The 27,790-nt window shown below is 35.7% G+C and overlaps 1 protein-coding gene across 2 annotated transcripts in view; it reads right to left on the reverse strand.

Annotated features, from left to right (window-relative positions):
• The window catches only part of LOC122790307 (ficolin-2-like), a 272,987-nt gene that overhangs the window by 22,093 nt on the left and 223,104 nt on the right, over positions 1–27,790 (reverse strand). The window contains exon 8 of one of the 2 annotated variants that reach the window (XM_044057824.1): positions 21,048–21,182. The exons of the other annotated variant lie outside the window; for it this stretch is intronic. Coding sequence (XP_043913759.1) covers positions 21,048–21,182 — 135 coding nt within the window. The remainder of the gene's footprint in view (positions 1–21,047; positions 21,183–27,790) is intronic. 2 annotated transcript variants of the gene reach the window in all.

The following is a 27,790-nucleotide window of genomic DNA, read 5'->3' on the forward strand; positions in this document are numbered from 1 at the left end:
TCTCAGTTTACAGTTATTGCAAATGTAGAAAACTATAAGCTTTGAGTGTTGTCCTGAAGGTCTGAGAAATAGATCTCACATAGGAGAGGCCCCAGCACTGAGCCCCGTGTACACCACTGGTATTTTTTTTTTGCTTTCAGATGTGGGACCAGCAACTATAACCACATGGGTCTGTCGGAAAACCAGTTAGTTACCCACTGCACAACACAAGGATTATATTCAGATTTATAAGATGATGAATAATGCCTACATGGGGAATAATATCAAAGACTTGAGCTAAGTCCAGATAGACTGTATCCACTGCTTCAGTGACTTAAAAAATAATGAGGTTAAAGAGGCAGGAACATCCTTTGACAAAGCCAAATTGATGCAGGGTTAACAAATTTTGAATGTCTATACTAATAAGGATTTAGATAATAACATCCATAGCTCTAGACACAAGGCTAGTTAGATTAACGCGTCTATAATTAATAGCTGAGACTGGGGAATCTGTGGAACAGTGGCAACTGTGGAGTAAAATCTGCATTATTATTGATCAGAAAATGCATGCTGATGTAAAACATTTTGGTCAAGTAACTTTTTTAAGAGAATTAGAGTAATCTTTAAAACCTGACCCTAATTTTGGACCTTTGTCACCAATTATGTTTATATTTGTCCAGAATTCATGACCAAAGAACTTGGGAGTTATTTTCATTGAGCACAGTGGCCAGATACTCTGCTATAGTGTTAGTTCCAATGAGGATTATAACTCAAAAGAGGAATTCTGAGGCAGCTAATGTCCAAGACATTCTTAACTCTAAACTGTTACTTTAAACAGCATATTTTTAAGAATTTCAAGCTAATTAGCTATTGTCTCCAAACAGGCTTTTTGGCACTAAATATTAAATGAATTGTATGACTGATCTGTTCGGGTATTATGAGGTCTAAATATATATTTGCAGTTGAAAACTGAGCAATGTGTCACTGTACTAACTCTGCAAGTGTTAGAACAAATCACCTTTATCATGACTCACATAATTTAAAATTAATAATTCTTCTTACCTAAGGAAAGTGGCTGCTAGTGCTGTCAAAGTGAATTGTGATTGTATTTTCCTTGTCCATAACTGGTTTTATTTTATTTATTTGCAGATATAGTTTATTAAGCAATGAAGCAAATGCCATCATTAATAAATTACTTTTAAAATATGACACAAGACATAAGAAATTATATATGTATTATTTTTTAGAAAAGTTGGGCAGATATAGGTGAATTTCTCTGATTCTAGAAAGACAGATGTACATATATATTAGGAGGAATACATAAAAATGAAAAATAAAGGAAGAAGTGCTATTAAAAAAAGCTAAATTTATGAAGTGCCAGTAAAATGTTGTGGGTATGTTGCCTGTTTGCATTTTCTAATTGATTTTGTCTCACCTTAATTTTGTTTTTGATTATCTCATGACCATCCTTCTGCAACCACCATAGGTTAACTTTGAAGACATTTTGAAAAAGACCAGTCTCTTCCTCCCCTAAAAGCATTTGTTGACTTTCACTGGCAATCTGAATTGGGCCTAAAATGGAAATGGGTTGAAGAAACCTTCAGAAGCACAGTGTATTTATTGTTTGCTGCTTAGGTCTATAAATATCAAAGGATCTCATACAAATGGGTAGCCACACTTATGCCATGTATTTCTGAAATTCAATTTTATCTAGCAGGAGCTACCAAGATGCTGACCTGGGATGAAATGGTAGCATCATTGAGAATGAATGTGTACAGGTCACATATTTGCATGGATATTAGTCAGTGAATGAGCCTGGTGGTGGAGGCTGCATGAATAAGAACTAAATGCTAAATTAAATTATATCATACAGAATGTAAAGTTTTAGTCTGTCATTAACAGGATAGTCACACCTGCCAGCATTACAGTGAAGTAACAAGTAACAGTTTTCTGATAGAAGTAGGCAAGAGGCAGTATCACTTACTCAAACTCTCTGATGCTGGATAGCTTTCCATTACCAGCAGAGTAACCCTTCTCAAATACACCCTCTTTAAGTAAATAAATGAAGATGTGTGCATTATTCTCAGTCAGCTTATTACAATGTGGCAGTGACAGAAGATGACTTCAAGGGAATCGGTATGGCTAACTAGAATGAGTGAAGTTCCATTGTGATAGGTTAAAGACCATTATCTGTGATCAAACAACAGATGAGGTCATTCACTTTCATCCACAGAGTGCCTTATTACTCATGCCTCATGGCCATTTTATTGATTAGGTACACCTCAGATGTCTACCTGCAATCAACAAGACCTAACATAAGTGAAACAAGACCTAGACAAGGATCAATGGGCCACCACTGCACAAAGGTTCCCCCTGTATTTCCCAGTGCATCCCTCCCCTTTACTCCTCATCCTGCCCTGACATCATCCAAATAAATTACTTCTTTCTTGTTTTTTTTTCCTTGTTTTTTTTCCACAATTTCTCTTATTAGCTAACTTGCCAATACTCTGCTATAATAAATTTAGATGAAGTATGCAATTTAAGACAGATGTGTCAGCACTACTAGACCTCCAGAAATCATGGGCTTTTAGATGATCTGATGTGCATCTCAGAATTTTTAATTACAATGGCCTGAATAAAAATCTATGAATAAGGAAAAAAATCAGTCTTATTTTTTCTTTCAGTGAAAAACAGCTTGTGCTTAAAGCTTAATATTCAAAGCTAACAAAACAATAGTTCCCCAATAAACAAAATTAATTGTTGTAGTTATAGATAACCACATTAAGTTTGATATTCAAATACAACAAGCTATCAAGAAAACGTATGGAAAAATTGGAACCTCTATCTCAGAAAACACTTTTTTTAACTACCAGTGCCAAAAACAGCCTCTGCATATGTCCTACATTCACTATTAAATGCTGCCCCCATCTGCACCTACCTTCAGCAATTTCTACCAACAAACATTATTGAACAATAATGTAACAAGATAGATAAATTTGCCACTAATAATCTGCTAAATTCCACCACTGCTATGCCTTAAAATAGTTAGGCTGGCTAGAACTCTCACAATCTCTCTGCCACACAGTTAGAACTGTTCATAATATAACCTACAAACCAAACTGTCCTGCACTCCAAGCATTAGTGGAACCTTATACCCCTGTAAGACTCTATGCTCCATAGGTAAGTCCATATTAACTGTAAGAAAAAAACACAAGTCTGCTCATTTTTAGTGCATGATCAAATATTTTCAATGAATATTAATAAGTGCATCTGATATGAAGAAGTAGTTAATTTTACTGGCTTTTAATCGGATGACATAGTGGAGCAGTGGTTGGCATTGTTGCCTCATAGAAAGAGGTTCCACAGTTTGAGTCTCAGCTGGGGTGCCTCATGTGTGGAGTCTGCATGCCCTCCCTGCATTCATGTGGGTTTCCTCCAGGTGCTCTGGTTTTCTCCCATGTTACAAAGACATGTATCTGGAGCATTTCTCCCCATGACTTCGCTGAAAATAGCTACTGTCCTAGTTGGACTTTCCTGGTAAACAAATGTTAAATAAATAATTTAAACAAAGTACTGCATGACAATAAATATTCTGAATAAGTCTGTTAAATAATGGATGAAAGCACTCAATAATACTAAAGTTACTGAAAACACAGCAAATAAATGTTGCCAGTACCATGAGTTGCCCCTGCATTGAGGCAAAGAATATATATTTTTATATTTAAATTGTTAAGTGTCTAATCTTTAAATATATCATGTTAATTGTGATGTGCATATCCCTCAACTGTCCAAAATATTGCAGAATGTTCCTGAATGGGTGTCTGCATGCACGTGTGGAACATTAACACATTACCACTGCATATTTCATGTGTCACCCCCCATTGTATATCACAGTCTATCTCTGTGATCTACATCCAGCACTATAATCGTTCCACCCTTTCTCTATCACCATCTAAGTAATTTGTTCCCTTGTAGACTGCACTACATATCTATCCTACAGCTTTGTATTTCATTTTCTTCAGCAATACAGAAGAATTTAAGTAATAAATAAATAAATATTGCAACTTATTTCATACTCTTGCAAATGAGCAATTGTGTGTGTGTGTGTGTGTGTGTGTGTGTGTGTGTGTGTGTGTGTGTGTGTGTGTGTGTGTGTGTGTGTGTGTGTTTCTATCTGTGTGGCTCATTACAGTGCTCATTCTTAATTTCATATTCATAGCTAATTTTTAAACAGATCCATAACATTCTTTAACTTACTACACTACATGCCAAACAAAAACATTAACTTATATGCATACTGTTGCTATTTAAAACATAAAAAACAGTGCTCCACTGTGATTTAACAGTGATAACAGTAAGTATGACTACAAATGAAGATAATACATTTGCCAGTTAAAGCATGTGTACGTGTGTGTGTGTGTGTGTGTGTGTATATATATATATATATATATATAGAGAGAGAGAGAGAGAGAGAAAGATAATGATATATAGATATAGATATAATTTAGTAAACAGCAGCAAAATAAATGTATATGTCTTAGCAGAACCCCATATTATTTGTTATTTCCCAAATGCCTTTCACTATGGTATGGAGGATTCCACACGGCCTCATCAGCATCTCCATTGCTGTCATCCGAACTTCCTGCTGAACTCAAATAAGGGTCATCCTTGTACGGATTTAGAACTGCAATATCAGAAGTTAAATGAACAACTTGGACATCACTGGGACATAATTTCTATCACTAGAAAAACACCCAGCCCTCTGGATCAATTTAATTTACTGAACTGATAGATTTAGTAGATTTCCTTACATGACATCAAAGGCTGGAGGGCATTCCACTGAGAATTACATGGAGGTGGAGCATTGCAGAATGAAAAATAACAGAAAAAGGGGGGTAGTGATCAGAAACCATGGCAAAATTATGTAAAAAACACAAGAGTAGGCATTGCAAAAATAAAACAATCATAACGGTAGTAATAGAAACAAATAACTTTAAAAACATCAATTTATGATATTCTGAACTCCCTATCTACAAATCCAGAACACACACATACACACACACACACATACACACACACCTTAAAATACCTGAAATTAAAACATGAAGCCTGCAAACCATTGATCAACTTTAAAAATGCTGCCCTATTTCATGTTAGAGATGCAGACTATGCACAGTCTAAATAGACACAGTATGATTTTTTGAAAAACACATCATGGAGCCATTACTCACAAATCCATTCTATTCTAATACTGTGATCTTCCTGGCACCTTTTTAAGGAAACTGATTTCTGTAAAGAAGGGGACTATAGTCTGGCCATATGTAAAATCATGATTTCAAACATATTCTTGATTTTGTTTATTAGTACTTGGAAAAACAGTAATTCATTAAGTATTACCCTGCACTACATATTGAGAACTCAACCAAGAGGGTTTTCATTGAAATCCATCTTCCATCAAGGGTTTACCATTCAGTATTAATTAGGGCAGTCTTTATTTATGAATTATTAGCTGGCTGACTAATTGGAGTTCTTTTTGTAGAAAACAGTTTTCAGATTATATTCCAAGAATCAGTATTAGACAGTCACATTCCCATGAAGGGATGATAACCCATCTTTTCTGATTTTTGATAACAGCAAACATTTTCTCAGTAAACTTTCTAACAACACTGACAGTAAAGTCAAAAATGATTCAGTGATCTATATCTTATGGTGCAATAAAAACGTACGTGTTTCATTTATCAAGGACCATAATTACACTTAATTTACTCCAATAAATTATTTTCAGTTTAAATTTTTCAGGTGAAATGAATCTAATCTTTAAACATTGAAGGCTGCTGAAAATATTTAATAATACTCTATACATATACCTTAACGTTTGGTGAAACTATCACAATGTATAATTAGCATAATACACCAAAAGTGGATCTTCGACAGACATGGTTAATGTAACATTACATCTTAACTTTTGGGTTTAGCAACCTTTGGTATTCCATTTTCACAACCTGAATTTTTGTATGAAGTGGTGTATTCAATAGAAGGCACTTAGCCATTGTTCTCAACTGTTTGAGTACTGATGTAAGACTGACAAGTCTCTGATATGTATCCCACATCTTTTCCAAGTCTTCTTCAGTTACTGTCATTGCTTTTGAGTTGTTGTTGAGCTCTGTGTTCTCTAAAATAAATTTAACTCTAGAATGACTCAGACTCATCTAATATTTTTTTTTCTTTCAAGTCAACTGTTTTATATAATCCATCCATCTATGCATCCTCAACCCCTTTTCTCATTTTGCACATGGGGTCAGGTGTCACTTCAGCAGTGAAATCAACTTGAGCCATTTTCCTTTTCCTGCCAAAATGCCAAGCATTACTAGTAAAGTAAATAAGTAAATAAATAAATAAATGTGTTTGTGCAGGTGGACAGCATCTAAATATTTACAGAGACACACACACACTGTTTATTTGGTTGTGGGCACTGACAACAAAATTAAAGAGTGTGATTTTTTGCAAATTTTAGGTTGGCTATAAAAAGTAGTAGGCACGAGGTGTGGAATTTGTACTTTAAAAATGACTTAAGTCCCTTGAGAAAAAGTCTTAAAAATAAGTACTTCACTAAACAGATAACAGTGTGAAATTACAGACACTGAAAGATTACTGACAAGAGAACTAAAGTAATAAGAAATAATGAATTTCCCGTCATCATATTCTGGAGATCAAAAGTCTTTCACAGCTTTTTTTTTTCAGAAACTGGCACACTTTTTTTAGGCAATTTCCACAAACAAGTATATGACATTTGCCTTAAAAGTGCAGAGCTTCCACCTGCATCAGTACCATTGAAGCCATCAAATAAACAGGCACTTTCACCCGTACATAATTTGATGCATATTGAAGACCTACATAACACCATCTCAAATACGAAGAACATAAACAATCCAGATGTTTTAGTGACAGAGCAGCCTCCTGTTGTATCATTTCAAAAGTTACTCATGCATCAGGAAAATGGCTGTCCCCTTTTTTAAATGTGCCTTTCTTAGATTACAAGCCATGCTCACATTATTTATTACCTATTTGACAAACTCACTAATATGCCTCTTCAAATCCTCATTGTTCAACATCTATTAATGCATAAGTATCTCTTATACTGCAATAGTTGCCTTCATTTCATATGAATGCAATCTAATTAGCTAATATATGTTCTATTGTTAATAATATGTATATTATTTAATGTATGTTCATTTATATTACTGAATGTCTGTTCAAAAATGTTTGTAATGTGTTAGAGATGTTCTCTCCAGGTCTCCTCTGAAAAGAGATTTTTCACTCAGCCCATTTGGACAAACCTAGTAAACAAAAACAAAATAAAATAAAATAAAAATAAGGTAATGATTAAAGAGATATTATACAATGACCTACCATTAATATTCCAAAATGTGCACGCTGATTGGCCAGCATGCCCATTGTAAATCCCACAATATACCAATGGAAAAAGGTCCGGTTGCCTGGACTTTTTTCCATTGGTATAAAGTGTCCAAAACCTTTTTTTTTTTTTAAATAAATAAAAAAAAAAAAAGAAGAAGAAGAAAACGGAGTAACAGGGACTTTCTTTTCTCCGTTGCTTCCATTTCAAAGCATTGATGTACTGGGTATGCATAGGAATCCAAGTCCCATACACATGTGCAATACATCAACACAAGGAAGCAGTATACTACCACCGGTGAAAGAACAGTAATGTGCCATTATACAAAGACATTATTTAAGAAAAGTAATTTTTTTCCCTTAAATAATGTCATTGTATAATAGCAATAACCGACTCCCTGGTTATGGAATATTGAAATTTACCCATGGTTGGCTTTATTTAATCACTTGGGATTTGCCCTCGTGATTAAACCATGCCAACCCTGGGTAAATCTTCACTATGCCACACCATGTCGTCGGTTATTGCTTAAATATTTTAATGGTGGAACAGCATCAATAATTAATGTTGATCCCTTTTGGTGACTGACATTTATTTATTTTATTTTATTTTATATTTGCTTATCAGGAAAGTCCGACTGGGCCACTGGCCCATTTTCAGTGGAGGCCCGAGGAGAAAAGATCCATTACAAAAAGAATTTTAATAAGAGAAGTAATACATTATATACACTCACAAGCATAGATGAGTTGATTAAGCAATACATATTATAGACAAATATGGTTTGCATATAAAATGAATAACATGAATTAATGAATATTATTCAGAAAAATTATGACATAAAATAATACAAAACAAGGGAAGAGCAAGCTGAGAGAATATCAATAGAGTCACAAGCATGCTTCCGAGTATTACTGTAGTACACTCTTGTCATAAACTGGATAAGAACACTTCAAGTTTAGTACTAGAAAGGAGACAATAGGTAGAGGAGTGGGAGGATGGATACAGTTTGCTAGACTTGGAATAAGAGAGAGAGAGGTATAGTATGTACTGGTGAAAGGCAATGATGTGATTGATCATCCAGGCTTAGTACAAGTGCAGAGTCAGTTGTTGGTGAGGTGTTCCTTTAGTAGTAGTTTAAACTTGGAAGTCTTGGTGGTATTGATTATTGTTTGGGATATGGAATTCCAGTACTTAGATATTTTCTTTGATAACAGGGAGTCCCCGTAACTATTGTTGGATTTGGTTACCTTTAGTAGGACTTTGTTCATAGATCTTAGTGATCTACAGCTATAGTAGGGCTGAACTAAGTCCTTGAGAACTGGGCAGTTGTTTGGATGGTGGAAGACACTGCGAGTGAAAATTAATTGGTTGAAGTTTAGAAAATTAGGTAGTTTAAGCCATTTTAGTTTGTGCAGTGAAGTGTAATGGTGTGATCTATAAGGAAGGTATGTGACAAATCTTGCTATTTTGTTACAACAGGACTCAAGTTTATTTAAATCTGTTTTCCTGAGATTTGTGAATATTGGAGTTGTATAAAAGGGTTGAAAGTAGATGAGCCTTGGCTATGGAATTTCTGGTGGATTCAGTTGGGAAAGCTTGACCCTGTAGAGTGAGCCTTGCTTGATGTGAACCTTTTTGATAGTTATAGCTAGGTGTTAGTCAAATCTAAGATAGTTTTCAATTGTAACCCCAAGAAGCTTGGTATGTTCAACAGGTTATATTATAGATTTAATGGAGGAACAGATGGTGAAGGGTGGAGGGTGATTATGTGTTTTGATACTGGTGAAGAGCATGAGTTTTGTTTTATTAGGCTTAAGAACAAGTTGGAAGACAGAGAGGTAGTTTTTAATGTCAAACATGCTTTCTGCATTGTTTGTAGGAGTTCTGGTAAGGAGGGAGCTGAATATATGAGACATATTTCTGACCTTAGAATAACTCAAAGAAAACCTTAACCAGTAGCAATGCAGGTCCAAGATTTGAAGCATGAAGGAAAGAGGAGGCCTTACCTTTTGTTCCTTTCTTTGGAAGTTAGGATTGTTCTTGTTTTACACAGTAATAGTCTTCTCAGTTTAAACAATGTGATCATCAACATTCTTCATAACAACCATCTCATTCTCTTCCTCAACATATAATGAACAACAGCAAGAATATCAGCCTCAAAGAAGGGACACTTAGAGATAATCAAGCTCCGGAAAGTCTGTAAGAGACTGTGGGAAAAACTATGTCTGTGTTTTCTACCTTTGCATATGTATGCCAGCCTAACAGTGGACACCAGCTCATAGGCATGCAGACATCATATAGAAGTATCTTGAAGCAGTTCAGTTTTATTTTTGCAACCTGAAAGTTGTACCAAAAGGTGCAGTTGTAACTTCTATACCTTAAGATATCTCTGACTGTTGGGACATTCTCTTTTCACTGACAAGATGGCTGCTGGACAAGTCTGTTGAGGGGAGTATATACTTCTACTACAGTAGCCACTAGGGCTACAAATTAGCTCTCCCATATGACTCCATGCAGAAATGCAGCCCTGAAACAAACCTAGAACAGTTTAATGAAGACTTCAAATTCAAAAGAAAAGGACAAGAAGCAGCAACTAACAAAATTAGTAGAAGGGATAGGTATTCACACCTTAGGATTCAGCATTTAGTAATATTTTTGGCAATGACAGTGGTCATTATTTGGCATGTGTGGCTCAGGTCAGATAAATTACACCAGGGAGTACAGTCTCATACTCTGGATATCCCATTTAAGTTTTATTTTCCTATTTCAGAACTGATGAAATCTCCGAAAGTACAGCATATTAGAGTCCTACCAAAATTCTTAGCCAAGTAGTAACACTTTTACAAAGGAGACAGCTAGTTTTTTTCCTTTGGTATAGAAAACTAGAACTTGTAGGAAAACCTTGTCCACAAAAAAAAAAGCTGAAAAGATCAGTCATTCTCTACTTATCTACTGCTTCACAAAATAGGTTTTCAAAGATTTCATTTTATCAAAGAACCTAGAAACACTTAGAAGTTTCCTAAGAGTCATTATTTTTTTTTGTCCATTTAGTATCATGTTCATAAGGGTTATGAAACAAAGCTCACACAGTGGCAACTATTGCCATTTGTATATTTACTGAGCTAGAGAATTATTCATTAACAGCCATACATGCCTTTTCTCAAAATAATTGGAAGCTTCATAATAAGGGTTTCATATATCGGTGGGGCTTCACAGAAAAGCACTACATGGCTGTGTAGTATTAATTTTTGAAGAAGCCATTGAGCAGAGTTTCTCACAAGTAATGAGACTTGTATTAGGCATGAATAGCTTTTACATACCAAGAAATGCGACGTAAAGAAATTACAACTTCTGTCTGGCTGGTAGAACTTGTATGGTCAGAACAGCTTTTATTGTATTTTATTATTCAATTGGATATTGATGGTATAATTTTTGTCATAGAAGTTGATTTAAGTTCCTTTGAATTCTTTGCTACTGACTTTGTGTAATTTTTTTCCCTTTGCAATATTTTATTCAATTAAAGCTGAATATGGATTCCTTAAATGAGAATGCAATTAACGATTTGCTAATGCACAAGTATCTTGTACAGTGTAAAAATGCTATGCATATTTAAAGGTAACAGCTGATAACACTGGTGATCTTTGTTCCTCGTGTCAAAAGTTGGATTATTTGCTTACCGTTGTTAGAAGCAAATCTCGACTTGATGATGATTGCACATGTGCAACTGGCATGGCTTGGAGAACTGTTGTATCATATATTAATTACTGGACTAATTAAATAATGTTAGGCATAGAACAAATAGAACAGATTTAGGAAATGATGCATCTATTTTCTGCAAAGAACATTCAACTCCTATGAAAGATGATGAGGCCCCTGAGAACTATGGAATTGTGGATGCAAGTACTCAGCAATCTGAGGATCCAGTTTGTTTAGAAGGAAACAAAAAAAGAAAGAAAGGAAGAAGTTCTCAACAAATAACAAGGAAGAAAAAGAAAGTGACTAATGATTGTAAAGGAAAGAGAATACGTAGTAAAAAGGGTACTGCTTTGGTATGTAACACACTGGTGAGAGGGAATGAAGATATCTGTCTATCAGAAAACCCTCAGTCTACAGAAAAAGGCATCACCTTTCCAATGGAAAAGGTAGAAAAAAAGAGGCAAGGGGCAGGTGAAAAGGAAGAAATCAAAACTGAACATGGAAGGATTGAAGAGCATTACTGTAAGAAAAAAGAAGAGAAAGACAGATGTTGACTACATGGCTCAAGCTGTGAATTAACAATGCCAGCTGGATGAGAATTTAATACGCAATGAAAACAGTGGAATTAATAAGACTAATAGTGATGAAGATCTATCTTTCATAACAATTGATAGAGCAGAAATGATTGTATTAGAAGCTGAAGATTCTTCAGAGATGGTCAGCAAAGATATTTTTGTAATTGGAGATTCAGTTATTAGAGGAACTGATACTTATATTTGCAGAGATGATAATGAACATCGAGTAGTGTTATGCTTGCCAGGAACAAAAATAGAAGATGTGAAACAAGCCTTGGAACGCCTTAATGTAAGGAAGTATGGATCTGTTTTTATTCATGTTAGTACAAATGTCACCAACAAAGATTCTCTGACTGTTAGTCCAGGAACTGACAGCCCTTCTAGATAGTATAGTTTGTACTGATGTTAGGACATATTTTTCACAAATCACCTACAGAAAGGATAGTCAGGTCACTGTGAATGAAAAGATTTTTTGGATAAACACCGACATGGAAAAAATGTCCTGTTTTAAAAAATGGAAATGTGTAGAGCATCCGAACCTTCTTTTCAGACAGGATGGTGTACATTTGTATAGCTCAGGGAAGAGAATTTTTGCAGCAGATATTTTGCAATATTTAGCAAACACTAGCCAGGATTTTTGCCAGGTCAAAAATGTAACAGTTCACAGATAGCAACATTTGATGCATCTCTAACGGTTGTTAATGCTAGGAGCATTAATAATAACGTTTTTTTATTAGAAAATGTGCTACATTCCCACAAGATTGATGTTGTTACAGTTTGTGAAACACTGGAAACCAGTTCTGTCAGGGTATAAATGTTTTTACTGTAACAGACATTCTAACAAAAAATCAGATGGAGGTGTTATGATAGGGTTTAAAGATAGCTATGAGACTTGTGATTATTACATGTTCACTAATAACACCAATACGACTGTGTAACTGTGACAATAAAGACAACCCTGGAACATATAACAATTGTTGGAGTGTACAGACCACCAAAGTCAAGTGCAGATGACCTAGAGGAATTCATACATTTCTTACATGAAACACAGGAGGGAAGAATAATATTAGCTGGGGACTTAAATTTACCAGAAACAGATTGGAATAATATTGATTCAACAATGTTAGTAAAGAAATTATTCACAGAGTATATTCAGGAACAACAAATGCTTCAGATTGTAAAAAACCTACCAGGGGTCGGAATATACTAGATATTGTTTATGTTCCCAAAGAAATTACTGTAACTTCAAGTCAAGTTTTACCACCATTGATGTGCAGTGATCATGGGGTCATAAAGGTTAATTCGTTGCTAGATAATTCTGCCAAACTGAAATCTAAGCCAATGCACAGAAGGTTAATTACAGATTATATGGAAGCAAAACAGTTACTATATAAAACTAAATGGAGTGAGGTGTTCAGTGTTCAGTGGAAAAACTGCAGATGGAATGTGGAAAGTTTTGAAAGAGAAATTTTTGAGTGCAAAAAGTCAAAAAAATGTTTAACATCTGGATCTAGGCACGCAACATCAGGGGGTATATTTCCATAAGAACAAGATACCTGATTAAGGTGAGAGACAAAAAATATAAGAAATGGAAGATAGGTCAAACTACAACTTTGAAAACTGAAATAAACAAACTGAACAAACAGATTAAGCATAGTATTAGACAAGATCAAGAAAAATTTGATGAAACTTTATATAAAAATATTGAGCATAATAGGAAACCTTTTAACAGATACATAAGATACAGAAGGAGTAAAGATACACAAACTGATAAACTGTGTTCAGATTCTAAAATTTATTCTCAGATACAACAGATTATAGATATATTTACAAAATCTTATGCAAAACAGTTTGGCTCCACAAAAGGGGTGGTAAGTTGTCCTAGTGACATCCAGGTAACCCCATATACTGGAATCAAATTCGATTATATTGAAAAAGAACTGTGCAAACTGGATCCAAACAAAGCACAGGGAGGAGACAGAATAAGTAACAATGACCTGAGAACACTTAAGCAAGAACTTACACTGCCATTACATCTATTATTCACTAGGTCATATAAATATGGGGAGAGTCCTCAAGATTGGAGACATGCACTTTAAGGGAAAGGGGAGTAGGACAAACCCATAATCATACAGACCCTTAAGTCTACTTTCATGTTGTGGAAAAATAATGGAGAAGGTAATACTGGATAAGTTAATTTCAGAACTGGATAGGTTGGGACTTGAAACCATATATCAGCATGCATATGTTGAAAATAGATCTATTACCACCTGTAACATTATGTTTTATAACAATATAATAACAGCTATGAATTAAAAATTGTGCTGTGATGTGATTTATATAGATTTAACTTCAGCATTTGACAGGGTTATGCACAAAACACTCATCAATAAATTAGTACAACTAGATATTGATGTACTGTTGATAAAATGGATAGCTGCATGGCTTACAAATAGGACATGGCAAGTATCACACACCAACTGGACAGGTGAAATCCTTGGTTACAGTCAAGGTGTCCCACAGGGCTCTGTACTAGGCCCTTACTTGTTTAGATTGTATCTTTCAGACCTTACTTTTTCATCTGAGGTGTTCTACAGTCTATATGCTGATGACCTGAAATTGGGTAAACTGATTACAAGTGTTACAGATAAGGCATGCCTGCAAAATAATTTGACTAAATTGACTATTTGAACACAGGAGAATAATATGTTGATAAACACATCAAAAACTAAGCATATGAGATTTGGGAGATATAAACTGAAAGGTGAATCTTTAATACAGCACACAGTGATTGAAACTGTAGACTCGTTTAAGGACCTGAGTATATGGGTAGATTCAGCTATGAGTTTTTCTAATCATATCAACCAATTGGCTAATGATAGTTATAGAACTATAGGTTGTAAAAAAAGATTTATAAAGTCTAGGAAATCAAACATAATGAAGTCATTGTTTGTTAGTTACATTAGAGCCAAACTTGAGTATGGAATAACAATATGGAAACCCTATAGGAAAACAAGCATGAATAAACTGGAAAGAGTACAGCGGAAATATACTAAGGGCATCCATGGATGTGAAAATCTAAGTTATTATGAAATACTAAAATATCTGAACTTGTACAGTGTTTCTACAGGGTTCCCATTCAGAAGCCTGAAACATCATAAGCCTGAAAATCAAAATCCTGAAACCAAAAGCCTGAAAATTCAGAATCTTGAAAACTCAAAATCCTGAAAGCCCAAAATCCTGAAAGACCAAAATCCTGAAACTCAAAATCCTGAAAACACAAAATAGACATACTGATGTCATTGTGGCTTTGCTATTCTTAGCCCTGTGGTGTTAGGTCATGCGTTGGGGTCAGGTAAGTGTGCGGTTGGTTTTATGTTAGGGTTAGGGGCGGTTTAAGTGAGTTAGGGTTAGGGCGCAGGTTAGGCATGTATGCAATAGTGACAAATATTGGGGTTAGGGGCGGTTTAAGTGAGTTAGGGTTAGGGCGCGGGTCAGGTGAGTGTGCGATAGTGACGGACCTTAGGGTTAGGGTTAGGGTCAGGGTCAGTTGGTAGATATTAGTGTCTTTATAGTGACATATTAGCATTATTTGTGTTTTCAGGATTTTGAGTTTCAGGATTTTGGTCTTTCAGGATTTTGGGCTTTCAGGATTTTGAGTTTTCAGGATTCTGAATTTTCAGGCTTTTGGTTTCAGGATTTTGATTTTGAGGCTTATGATGTTTCAGGCTTCTGAATGGGAACCTTCTACAGATATTTAAGAGGAGATCTTATTCAGGTATATAGGGCATTTAGGGACAACTACCTCTGGGAATGTTTGGGGTTATCAAAAAGTACTAGAGAATCGTCAGATAACCTTTGTAGAAGATTCTATAGGAATGAAAAGTGTACTAATTGCTTCTCTGACAGAGTGGCTGATGCTTGGAACAGACTACTAAGTACTAATTTAGATACTTTTAAGAACAGCCTGGACATTTATTATGGGAACAAGTGTTTTTGGCATATTGGCAAGCTGGAAGGGCTTTAATGCCCGTGCTTGAAACATTTGTATGTATGTATGTATGTAAGAAAAGCATTGCAAACAAAAATAGATGCACAACAGTAATGGAACAAACAGTACAAAGTTCTCTGTTCAGAACAGGAAAATTGCTACAGTAAGGCAAGTGACAGACTGACATAACTGCCAAGGCAAGCTGACGTGGCTGAGTCAGTGCGTACTCATGTATGGAATGTGGTACCACATAGCTGCACCTCATGCTCTCCGGGCACATGAAGAGCTGTATAATCACCACTATATAGACCAACGTGGGTGTGGAGAACAAAATGCTAATGCCATTTGTCATATAACTGAGAAGGTAATGGGGGAGATATGAACATATTGAATGGGAAAAATAACAGCAATCCCAGGGAAATACACAAAGGTTCTTTGGGAAAGTATTAACAAGGAATGAAAGGTGACAGGAAGTGATACAGTGACAGGGGTGATTATCAGAGGCAAACAGGCAAATACAGAACACAGACTCAGACAAGGGTGATATGCACACAAAAGATGGGAGGACAAAGGATGGGCAAAACATAGAGAGGGGGGTCAAGTAATAATGTGGCTGGACAATGTACAAAGAATGAGGAATAATGCATGAGGAACAGAAAACATCAGGACAGGGTATGGTTATATCCTGACAATTTTTAAAGTAAACAATAAATATGTAGACAAATTTACAAATAACAAAAGAATCAAAATTTCATGAAGGTATAAAAAGAACAATTCCAAAGTAAAAAAGAGAGAAAAAAAGAGAAAAAAATAAAAGAACAGAGAGGAAAGAGAAAGTGATAGAACCTTTAATATAATAATTCTTTCCACTTGAAATTTACGTATTTATAATACAGAAGCTACCATTGCACATATTCAGAGAAAGCAGAGGTGCATCTTTCCAGTATTTTAAAATAATTTTCTTTATGACCATTTTAGTGAGAGCAAATTTTCATGTCCCCTTATTGTTAAATGTGTCAAAAAAAGAACTCAGGTTGTCAAGATATATATTTTCTGATTAAAGTAACTAAACATTTTCCTGTTAATTTTCAATATTCTTGAACTTGTTGACATTCCCACAAACACTGTAAAATGTCAACATAACCCTGATTACAATGCCAGCATTGTGCTAAAGTGAGGTAGTTCATCAAAAATAGTGTGTGGAGTGAAATGTCTGACAAAAACACTTTTTATTGGATATAAGCATTTTAAACAGTTTTCTGTACTTTGGTACTAGAGAGAATGCTGTTATACCATTGGAAGTTGCTTAAGTTTACTTTCAGGTCATCTTCCCCGTATTCTTACCTGAATAAATATCATTAAATTATAAAGAAGTTGGTGAAGTCATGGCATTACTGAAAGCCAGGCCAGCCTACAGGACAACAAACTCGAGCATCATTCATCATAGTGACCAGTGTCCTGAGATAATCACTCCATTGGCAGCCTGACTGGTGGGATCTACCAGTCAACTGACTCCTACGGACACACTAGAAAGCATTCTACATTGCTGAGACAGGCATATAGTTGCTAAGGATCTACTTCATATGTTCGACAGTTCAAAATGCCGAATTTCATATGGCCGAGACCATATGATCGACATTTGAAATGTCGAACATATGAAAAATGAAAGTAAAAAACAACAAACACTTACCTAAACACTGCTAGCAGGGGGGCCTCCACCCCCCACACACCCCGTAACTTAAATATATCAACTCTGAGATCGCACTACACTGCAGGAATGGAAATCTTTCCATTCTGCATTGTACAGAGATTCTGGTTCCACATTCTCGGGATTTCAAATGTCAGTCATATGGTCTCAGCCATATGAAATTCGACATTTAAAAATGCCAACCATGTGAAGGGGACCCAGTTGCTGGTGCATCTTAGTAGCCTCCAACCTTTACAACAGAGTCTGAGAAAAAGGGAAGACCAACTGTTCTCAGAAGAGACGTTTCTTCCCCTTCTTCCTGAGTAGCAGATAGAAAAGGTAGCAGTGACACCTTCAGGCCACCTCCAGCAGTGTGACTACTGTTCCTCTTGCTGAGTGGTAGACTTGGTGGCAACTGCTGACCCAGTATCAAATGTATCAGCCATCATAGCCGGTGGTGAATACAGTTTCACCCCCTCTGCTTCTAAAATTTAAAGCACACATATGGTACAGACACAGTCACATTTTTACAGTTGATTGGCACAGCTGCCTTTTATTACTCACTGCCAGGACAGCTCCTCTCAATTTGTAACACACAATAACATTCAGCAGTTACTACTTTTCTGACAGAAGACAAAGTATTCATACATATCCTTTTAAGCATACAATTCCAACAGTAATGATAGCAGAACACCAAGGTAATGAGAAGGAAAAATGCTCACAATACATTTCAGTCTCTATCTCCTGAAACTATGCCTCTCATTGGTGAAAAATGTTTAGGTGGCACCACTTTAAGTCACTGTATCTATGTTGGCACTGCTCAGCCAAGTGGGCGATACAATTGACATCACTTAACATTACAACATGCCCATGACAGACAGACAGCCATCTTCCTTAGTGGGGTATCATAACTGTCCAGCAGCGCTCCCTTGAGCTCCTCTGCAGGGAGAACAAGAAGGCCTTACCCTACCTGGTACACCATGCTTGTGCACTGAATTTCTCAGTGCACAAAGTAGCCACAACAACTCATTTTCTGTCCATTCAAGGAGAAAAATGGTTATCCTCTGTACACAGATGTCCATTTGTGAATTATGCATCTTGAACATAGCTCTGTCTTGAGGCACTAAGACCTGGCTTTAGCACTGCACCTCAGTATTACAGGTGTGCACATGATGTATGCATTAGCATATTGGTCACATGCTTTGTCATCACTGTGATGTCCACCGCTAGTGCTACCTTGTTTGGGTCATGCATTGCATGCTGTCAGGGAATTTAATTATATTTATTTAATTAGGCTTTTATTCGATCATCTACCTTGTATTATATGATAACAATTTTTGATATTCAGTAATTGTATTCTTATGTCAACATTTAGAGATGCATTGAGACTTTTGGAAAGTTATTTATTTGATTAATTGTTAGACTGAAATTGTTCTGTTGAAGTTCTTGGTTTTAAGTAAAGAATTAAAGCAATCAAAATTATATTTTCATTAGATCCAATCCTACTTATAATGTTTGCTTTGTTTTATTAGTTGTTTTTTGCATCTATGTCAGTGATATTTGCTGTTTTTTTTTTTATTTGTTCTTTGGCAGGGATTCACACACACTGGTGTTAAAGATTTCAGTATAGATTCTATATTCATAAAGCTTCACAGAGTTAAAGAAAAAGACCTGCATGGTAAAGCACCTATGCATATACAACAGATCCTTTGGTGGATATAAGTGTTGCTGTGTCAGATATGGTAAATGTGAAACTGGGAACTCAGAAGACTGGCAGTGGCATGTCACTTTTTCATTTCCTGTGACTTGGGGAGGGTTGCAAACAATGAATATCAGATGCCTTGTGAAGTACATGCCACAAGGGGTATGAGCTTTTCTGGCCCTGTGTTGAGGCATGGCTACAGTATATAAATGGGGGCATGAGCTAATAATGAGGGACATAAACTGAGTGTGGCTGTAGCCATATTTATGTCTATCCCTAAATATACCATATGCCTCCACTGACTGAGATGTATCCTCCACAAGAGTGCAGGTATTGGCATAGCCATCTGAGAGGTGCAGTTCCAGGAAAAGGTAATTTTCCAAGAGAATGAAATGCTACTGCAGCTACTATGCACACATGGCATGTGCTTTGCCAAGACAGTGGGCACCGCTGATGGTTGCACTATGACTGCTTGACCCCGACGCTGCAAGATGTGATCTTATTAAAAGTTCATTTGCATGTCTCTGAATGAGTACTTAGAGCTAATAGAATAACCATGCTAGTTTTCCTCATAACAGCACACATAATTTTGTAGTATAACCATATACACAATCACAGACACACACACACACAAACACACACACACACAAAAACTGCAGCCTCAAAGTACTTACCTGTTATTGGGACAACAGATGCACCCCTGCCATAATCAGCAGTAGGTGAATTCCAAAACCAGACTGGGTTAATCCCCACTGCTCCACTACAATATAGCATAGTAGCACTGCTCTACTGTACTCTTTCAATCGCAGAGTGAGTGTCTAAAACAGAACAGCTAATCTGCAGAAACTTCATCCCTGGACTGCCAAATTTGCATTTGTTGTTGTCCAGTAGACCCTTGCAGTGCTATCTACCTGTTGCTGCATACTTCTTCGGTGCTACTTTAATCTATAAACTGGAAATACATACCATACTGAGCAAACCTGATGGAAAAAGGCATATGCAGTACGCTAAAAGTTTCAGAATACTCTATGGTATATATATATATATATATATATATATATATATATATATATATAGCCTTGACCATTCACAACCTTGACCCAGAACAATGAAATAAGATCCCGATGCTTGCTTAGAATGTCGATTCCTTCAAAGGAATGAATCAACATTCGACCACTCACCATCCTAAAAAAAACATCCCCTACAAGGCAGAAAATGTCTTACTATTTTACAAGGGGGCATGCCCCCATGCACCCTCCATGTGGGGGGCTGTACCTCCCACACCTTCTGCTACTTATATATTTAAACTCCAAGATCACACTATATTGAGGAAAATGCTAATTTTCCCAATCTTCAATGTAGTGCGAACCCTTCAAAATACCAACGGTCCAAACTATAAACGCAATCTCCTTATTGACGTTTCGCAGTCGACAGGAATCAATTTCATAGTTTTACCTCTCTGCCACTCCATGTTCGTCCTTCCAGCTGTCGAGGAAAGACACCTCGACGCTTTGATTCTAAGCCTATATATATATATATATATATATATATATATATATATATATATATGTGTGTGTGTGTGTGTGTGTGTGTGTGTGTGTGTGTCTGTGTAATACACATACACACACACACACATATATATATATATATATATATATATATATATATATATATATATATATATATATATATATATATATATATATATATATATATATATAACCTGGCCAGTTGGCCAGTGGAACAGAGGTTAAAACTGTGAGCTGTAGTCCATGTGGGACAGGGTTTGATTCCCATAGCATCATTTTCCTACTGTTTGATTTTAAGCTAGTCACTTCTAGACATTGCTCTTGGGCCACTCCTGAAAAGGAACTGTGTGTCCAGTGGGCCTATCTGGCTAACAAATGGGTGATACTATCATTGTTGTTAGTATTATTATTATTACTGTTGTTGTTGTTATTTCTGTCAAACAAAACTTAGATATACATGTTAAAATAAAAGCATACCTGCATTTCCTTCCAAAAATGCACCAAGTAGGAGTTTGTACTTGTCTGCTTCTCCAGCAATGCTGAATGTTTTGTATTTAGCAAAGTACTTATTATAATCAAAATCTTGTAGGTCAACTCGTAGTTCAAATGTTCCTGCAAAAGAATAAATTACATTTACCATACAAATGAAATCATTCAAAATGTTCTGTTTGGTAATAAGCTTTACTTCGGAGGGCTTAACTATTGTCTCACATTTGTCTGCTAGTTTCTTTGATCTCCTTTAAAGTGATTTTACTTTCAGACAGCCATTCAACTTTGGGTCACTTTAGTACAGAATGGGACCATCACTGTATCTCTTTTCATTTTTTGTAATAATTCGCAGAAGTATTAAAGCCATTTTAAGTGCTTGTTTATATTTGGTCACATGTTTATGTAGTACGTGTACAGAATACTTGCAACAAAAATCTGGGCTCTGAGAAACCTTCCAGAAATGTGCTTTGAATTTGGACATCAGAAACCAGACAGACTATGAATAGTGGTAACAGTTGACAGCAACCACAGCACAATTTAGTCATGTTTATGTTTTTTTTTAATTATGCATTTATTTTGGACATGGGAGTTAAATGGCTGCAGTTGTAGCAGCACACTACAATACATTACTGTGGCCATTGCATCTTTTGTTTTTGACAATCACAAAATACAGGTGACTGTCAAAATTGTCTATCTGTTTGAGAGAGGCTGTGTGGGAATTAAAACTAAGAGTAGTTGGATGATAACAAAGAATTAATAATTGCTATGGCTTGGTGAGGGGAAGTGACAGTGTTTATATATATATATATATATATATATATATATATATATATATATATATATATGTGTGTGTGTGTGTGTGTGTGTGTATGAGAGCAGCTCATTGAAATATATTATTATGACCCTTTATTATTTCACTTTCAACAATGAAATAGAGGGTAACACTAAAGGTGACTATCTGGTGGGGGTGCCAGGCAGGCAGGCTATGTGTGAAAGCACATATCAGCACCACAGTCATTTTTGAATCAGCATTGATATGGCTTGTCTAAGAACAGCTTGTGTGTCTATATTTGAAAGCACATGGACATTAAATGATTAATGCTGAACCTTTATTGATATGGCATATCTCTGTGCAGTGTATGGGTAAGAGCAATAAGCTACAATTTATACTGAAAAAATGTCTTTCATTTTCTTCACAATTACACATCAGAAATATTCAAAAAAGTAGCTATGTTTTTGTGGGCGGGTTATTTGTGAAAATGAGGGTCATGATACATGATACAGGTGAAAAAAATCACTGATATGGCTTGATGTTTTTTTTTTTTTTTCTTCTTTCGGCTTTTCCTGGTTAGGGGTTGCCACAGCAGAACTCCGGTCTGCTAATGATTGGCAGTCAATTTTTTATATGGTGCCGAGGTACCAGCCCAATGACCAACCTTCAACAAAGGCACGCCCATTCACGCATGTCTTTCGAATGCCACTCGACCGCGGGGAGGACATGCAGAATCCACACAGAAGGCCCTCCAGCCGAGAATCAAATGAGAGAACCTCTTGCTGTGAGGTGACAATGCTACTGCTGTACCACCGCAGCTTTGCCTAGCTTGGTGGTATGACAGCATATATGTAACAAAGAACTAAAAGTTGAAATACATTACTCTTCTTATTTCTTTCATTTTCTTTAAAAACTGGATAACACAGCCCGGATGGATGTGCAATAGACCACACTGCTCGTACACCAGGATGCAACAAAATAGTTTAATAAATCCACACGATATAATACACAGGTTTAGCGCTTTCAACTGTATGTCACAGTCTTCCTCAGAACAATGCATTAAACAAATTCATACCAATTTATACTCATCCAAATTGGATAATAGAATAACTACCTACAGAAAACCGCCAAAAGTTTTTAAAGACATACTAGCTGATATACAAGCCTGTATATATGATCAATGGTTCAAATATCATTGATACAAATGGTTAGTAAAATCATAAAACCTAACATACACATGAAGATGTGTCTAGTGTTTACAAAAAATTTAATTAGCCAATAAGAATATATGAAGTATAAATATAAATATCTAAAAAATATATAAAATATCATAAATAGAATTGATACAATGAATGTATATAATTTCAGAAAGTCATCTTCATGTTGCTACTGGGTGTCCAACAATACAATAATATTTGGTACATTGATTATATACCAAAAGATGTGTGTATAACACTAGAATGTAAGACATAAAAATACAATAAAAACTACAATACAAACTCCCATGTAGTTGGCAGACGTATATCATGAAAATATTAAAAATGGTTTGATGCTAATAAAGTCATTCAAACCTGGTTTCCGAGTTGAATCAGTTAATATCTGCCATCTACTTTCTTTAAGGGCCAATTCCATTTTCCAGTTTCCTCCGTAAGGAGAAAAATAAACCTGATCAATAATGCTAAAATGAAAACTGTGATCAATACCTTTCTCTAAAATGTGCCTGTATAAAGCGTTTTTTGTATCACATTTTTGTAATTGGCCCTTAAAGAAAGTAGATGGCAGATATTAACTGATTCAACTCGGAAACCAGGTTTGAATGACTTTATTAGCATCAAACCATTTTTAATATTTTCATGATATACGTCTGCCAACTACATGGGAGTTTGTATTGTAGTTTTTATTGTATTTTTATGTCTTACATTCTAGTGTTATACACACATCTTTTGGTATATAATCAATGTACCAAATATTATTGTATTGTTGGACACCCAGTAGCAATATGAAGATGACTTTCTGAAATTATATACATTCATTGTATCAATTCTATTTATGATATTTTATATATTTTTTAGATATTTATATTTATACTTCATATATTCTTATTTTTCTTGGCTAATTAAATTTTTTGTAAACACTAGACACATCTTCATGTGTATGTTAGGTTTTATGATTTTACTAACCATTTGTATCAATGATATTTGAACCATTGATCATATATACAGGCTTGTATATCAGCTAGTATGTCTTTAAAAACTTTTGGCGGTTTTCTGTAGGTAGTTATTCTATTATCCAATATGGATGAGTATAAATTGGTATGAATTTGTTTAATGCATTGTTCTGAGGAAGACTGTGACATACAGTTGAAAGCGCTAAACCTGTGTATTATATCGTGTGGATTTATTAAACTATTTTGTTGCATCCTGGTGTACGAGCAGTGTGGTCTATTGCACATCCATCCGGGCTGTGTTATCCAGTTGTTTTAATTTCTACGCATTTTCTTTAAAAACATTAAAGGTAAACACAGAAGGTGGATTTCTTTTAGGGGGTGGGAGAAAGAGGACATGCTATGTAGGAAGACACCAGGCAGTTACCCATTATTATATTTATGCGTCTTCAGTCAAAATAGTAAATTCTCACATGAGGGGCAGAATATATGTATGAAAAGGAAGTTAAATGAGTGTTTGTTTTATTTTTTAGAAACATAATGAAAATAAAACCCATGTTTTGGCTTACAAATATTTCCTTTATTATTATAATTTCTCAACCTCCATAATTTAGATGTCTTGATTCAGTTTACAACATACATGCAGATTTGATTTTTTTCTCACAGGAGTCAATATGCAGTATATAATACCTTACATATTTTTGCTATTATAACGTAAGAATAACAAACAATATCTCTTTGTCCTGAAAGTGATATCGTCTAGCATCTGAAATTGTATTACAGAAAAAAATCAAAAGCATTACTAAGAATTCTGAGTTAGCACTCACAATTTCAATGTGCAGCTATTCATTACCTCTACTCCTAAAATATAGTGGTCAAAGTTTATAACCAAATATCCAGATTTGTTATAAAAAAATATTGCTGGGAAATGCAAAACTGTTTTAGAGATATAACCCTATATTGAAAATCTCAACAAACAGGCTTAACTGATCATTTGAATATTCCAGGTTTCAAAGCTGCATTATACTTAGTTTCCATTAGGTGTGAGAATCTAACTTCTACTCAGGGTGGCAGAATGCAACATGTATACAGAATCACCATTTCTGTTTCCCCATACATCAGAAGTAAAATGAAAAACATAAGTACTTCAACAAGCAAGACAACATTTTTGTTACTTCTTTGTTTAGCAAGGGCTAAACATCATGTACCAGCAAAGGCATTGTGCCACCGTGCAAATCAGGATACTCTGTGCTTTGGAAGACTTGTCATAGTCTGGTGTTATATGAGTTTTGAATCGAGGGCTATTTGACCTCTATTTAATAGATCAGGTGAAATAATGTCCACAATATATTGAAACAAAATTCTCATAACATCAAAACTGATGTACTAATATGCCTTACTTAAAATGCTATAATCTGAAACAACTAAAACAGAGTACTCAAATTCAGTGTTGTGTTCCAAGGACAGACCTAAGGGTAAAATAACAGTCTTAGGTATGCTGTATAGGTTCATAGATTCACAGGATGTTACTAGACTATTGACGCAAGGGTCTTTAAAAGCTTAGCCATTAAATCCCAATATAATACTAGATGAAAGATATCATCTATGCCCAAGGTTTTTTTAGCAAGTCCTTCCCATGTCCAGTAGAGAAGCCGGGGCAATCCCTAGCAGAAATTTATGATTTCCCATCCAGTTGTCCAGGTTATGGTTAAACAGGGTCATGGAGGTGCTTTGTTTGATATGAATTGGAAGCCGATTCCATAGGAGACCTGTGAGAGATGCATCTGTCTCTCCAGCAGGTCATGTTTATGTTGCAGGCTAGACTGAGTTTCCTGGAATGGGTGACTCTAGTCCCATTTGACTTATGAATGTGCAGCATTTCCATTAGATTTGGGCCAGAGATAGCCCTGTAAACCAGACATAAGTCACCTCTAAATAATCTATAAGCTACTGGGTACAGTGACAGTGACTTCAGTCTGTCACTATAAGACATGTGTTGGAGACCCTGAATTTTCTTAGTCAGAAATCTCTGAGATCTCGAAAGTTGCTGCATGTCGTTGGTATGCTACAAACCAAAGGGAGCATTATATTCAATATCAGGCCTGATGAGGGATAAGTACAGGGGAGTTATAACCTCTTCTGCTCTTGAGGCGATGCCTTTGCTAATCAGGTGAGTGACAGAGAATGCCTTCCTCACCACAGTAGACACATGGTGGTCAAAGCTGAGGTCATAGTCAACTTGTGTTCCTAGGTCTCTCACTACTGAATTGGTACATAGGATATCATTGTTTATTTTATAATCAGCAAGGACATTGTTTTTGCCAAAGGGAAAGATGATGCATTTTTTAGCATTTGGTTTAAGACCACAGCTATGGCACCAATCACTGGTCTGTGTAAGCCCATTTTAAAGTATGTTGACATGGCTGGGGGATTCAATGATAGCACCTAATTTGCAGTCATTCTCAAATTTCATTAGCCACAGCTCCTCAGTTTTGGTCTGGACTTCTGAGAACTATATTCCAAGGCAGAGGGGGCCCAGAAGTGAATCTTGAGGGACCCCACTGGTGACAGGTCAGCTGGTAGAGGTAACGTCTACCACTTTGACTGAGTGTTGTCAATCTGTGAGCCAGTTTGCAACCCACCTGAAAGCATAGGGGTGTTATTCAAATGGGTTAGTTTGTCAGTGATGCCCAAATGTAGGACAGTGTCTAAGGCTTTGGCCAAGTCAAGATAGAGTGTGTACATGGCTTTACCCTTGTCTATGGCTCTGGTCACATTCTCGAAGAAGTCCACCAGGTTTAGCATGCATGACTTGCCTGTGATGAAAGGAAACACTGCCAGCACAGCTATCTGGAATTCTATAAATAATTATATGTCATTTCTGAATATCAACATGATTTATATAAGATGCTTGTGTTACAACTGTAGTAGAACTGTATGTCATTTGTATAACACACTGGTTCATACAGACATGTGGCTGAAAATGTATTTTATAAAGTGTTTGTTTTTGAAATGCATCCACAGTGTGCCCTATAGGAAGAGAACATAAATGTACATGCACTATTGTAACTGTTTCAATATATATATATTTTAATAGTGGATACTGTAATATAGGAGGTTAACTTCAGTAAGGCAAAACGTCAGAAAAAAGAACTGAAATTAAATTACTTTATAGGCTAAAAAATAAAAGATAGTATCTTTCAGTTTTTAATGCAGCTAGAGACACATAGTCTATGCTGAGAAGCTCTCTGTATTGTCTTTTAGGTGAACTAATTACTTGTCTTGAAAGCATGAAGGAATGCAATTGTTTTATGACTTCCAGCATCTGCCAAAGATCTGACGTCTATGTATTTTCACAGGTAGATGCTAAATACTGCCAACTTCCAACAGTGGGGATTTCACCTGGGAACTAGAGTCAGATGACTAGAGACAATGTCATTCTGCAAGCTAGCCCAGCAGTAAGATTGAGATATTAATTTGAGAAGTCTTTGGTGAGACAGAGCATTCTGTAGTCTGTCTTGGACCTGACAACAAGAACCACTCACCATGTCTGCCTTGCTCTGTTAGTAAGGTCTTAGGTTATAGTAAGTCTCTTAGATGCAGTCAGGAATATAGTGAAGCTTAGTTTATATATTTTTCTTTCTTTATTTGAGACTGTCCTGCAAAGTTGTTTTAAATATTTCCTGTGGTTTTGAACTCTGATGTCACTGTGAATATATATTTAGTATTGCCTTGTTCTTTTATTATTTATTATTAAATATATTTAAACATTTCAATGTGGCTGATCTGTATAGA

This window comes from Protopterus annectens, chromosome 16.part0 (genome assembly GCF_019279795.1).
Source record: "Protopterus annectens isolate FY-2018-M chromosome 16.part0, PAN1.0, whole genome shotgun sequence".
Classification (NCBI taxonomy): domain Eukaryota; kingdom Metazoa; phylum Chordata; order Ceratodontiformes; family Protopteridae; genus Protopterus; species Protopterus annectens.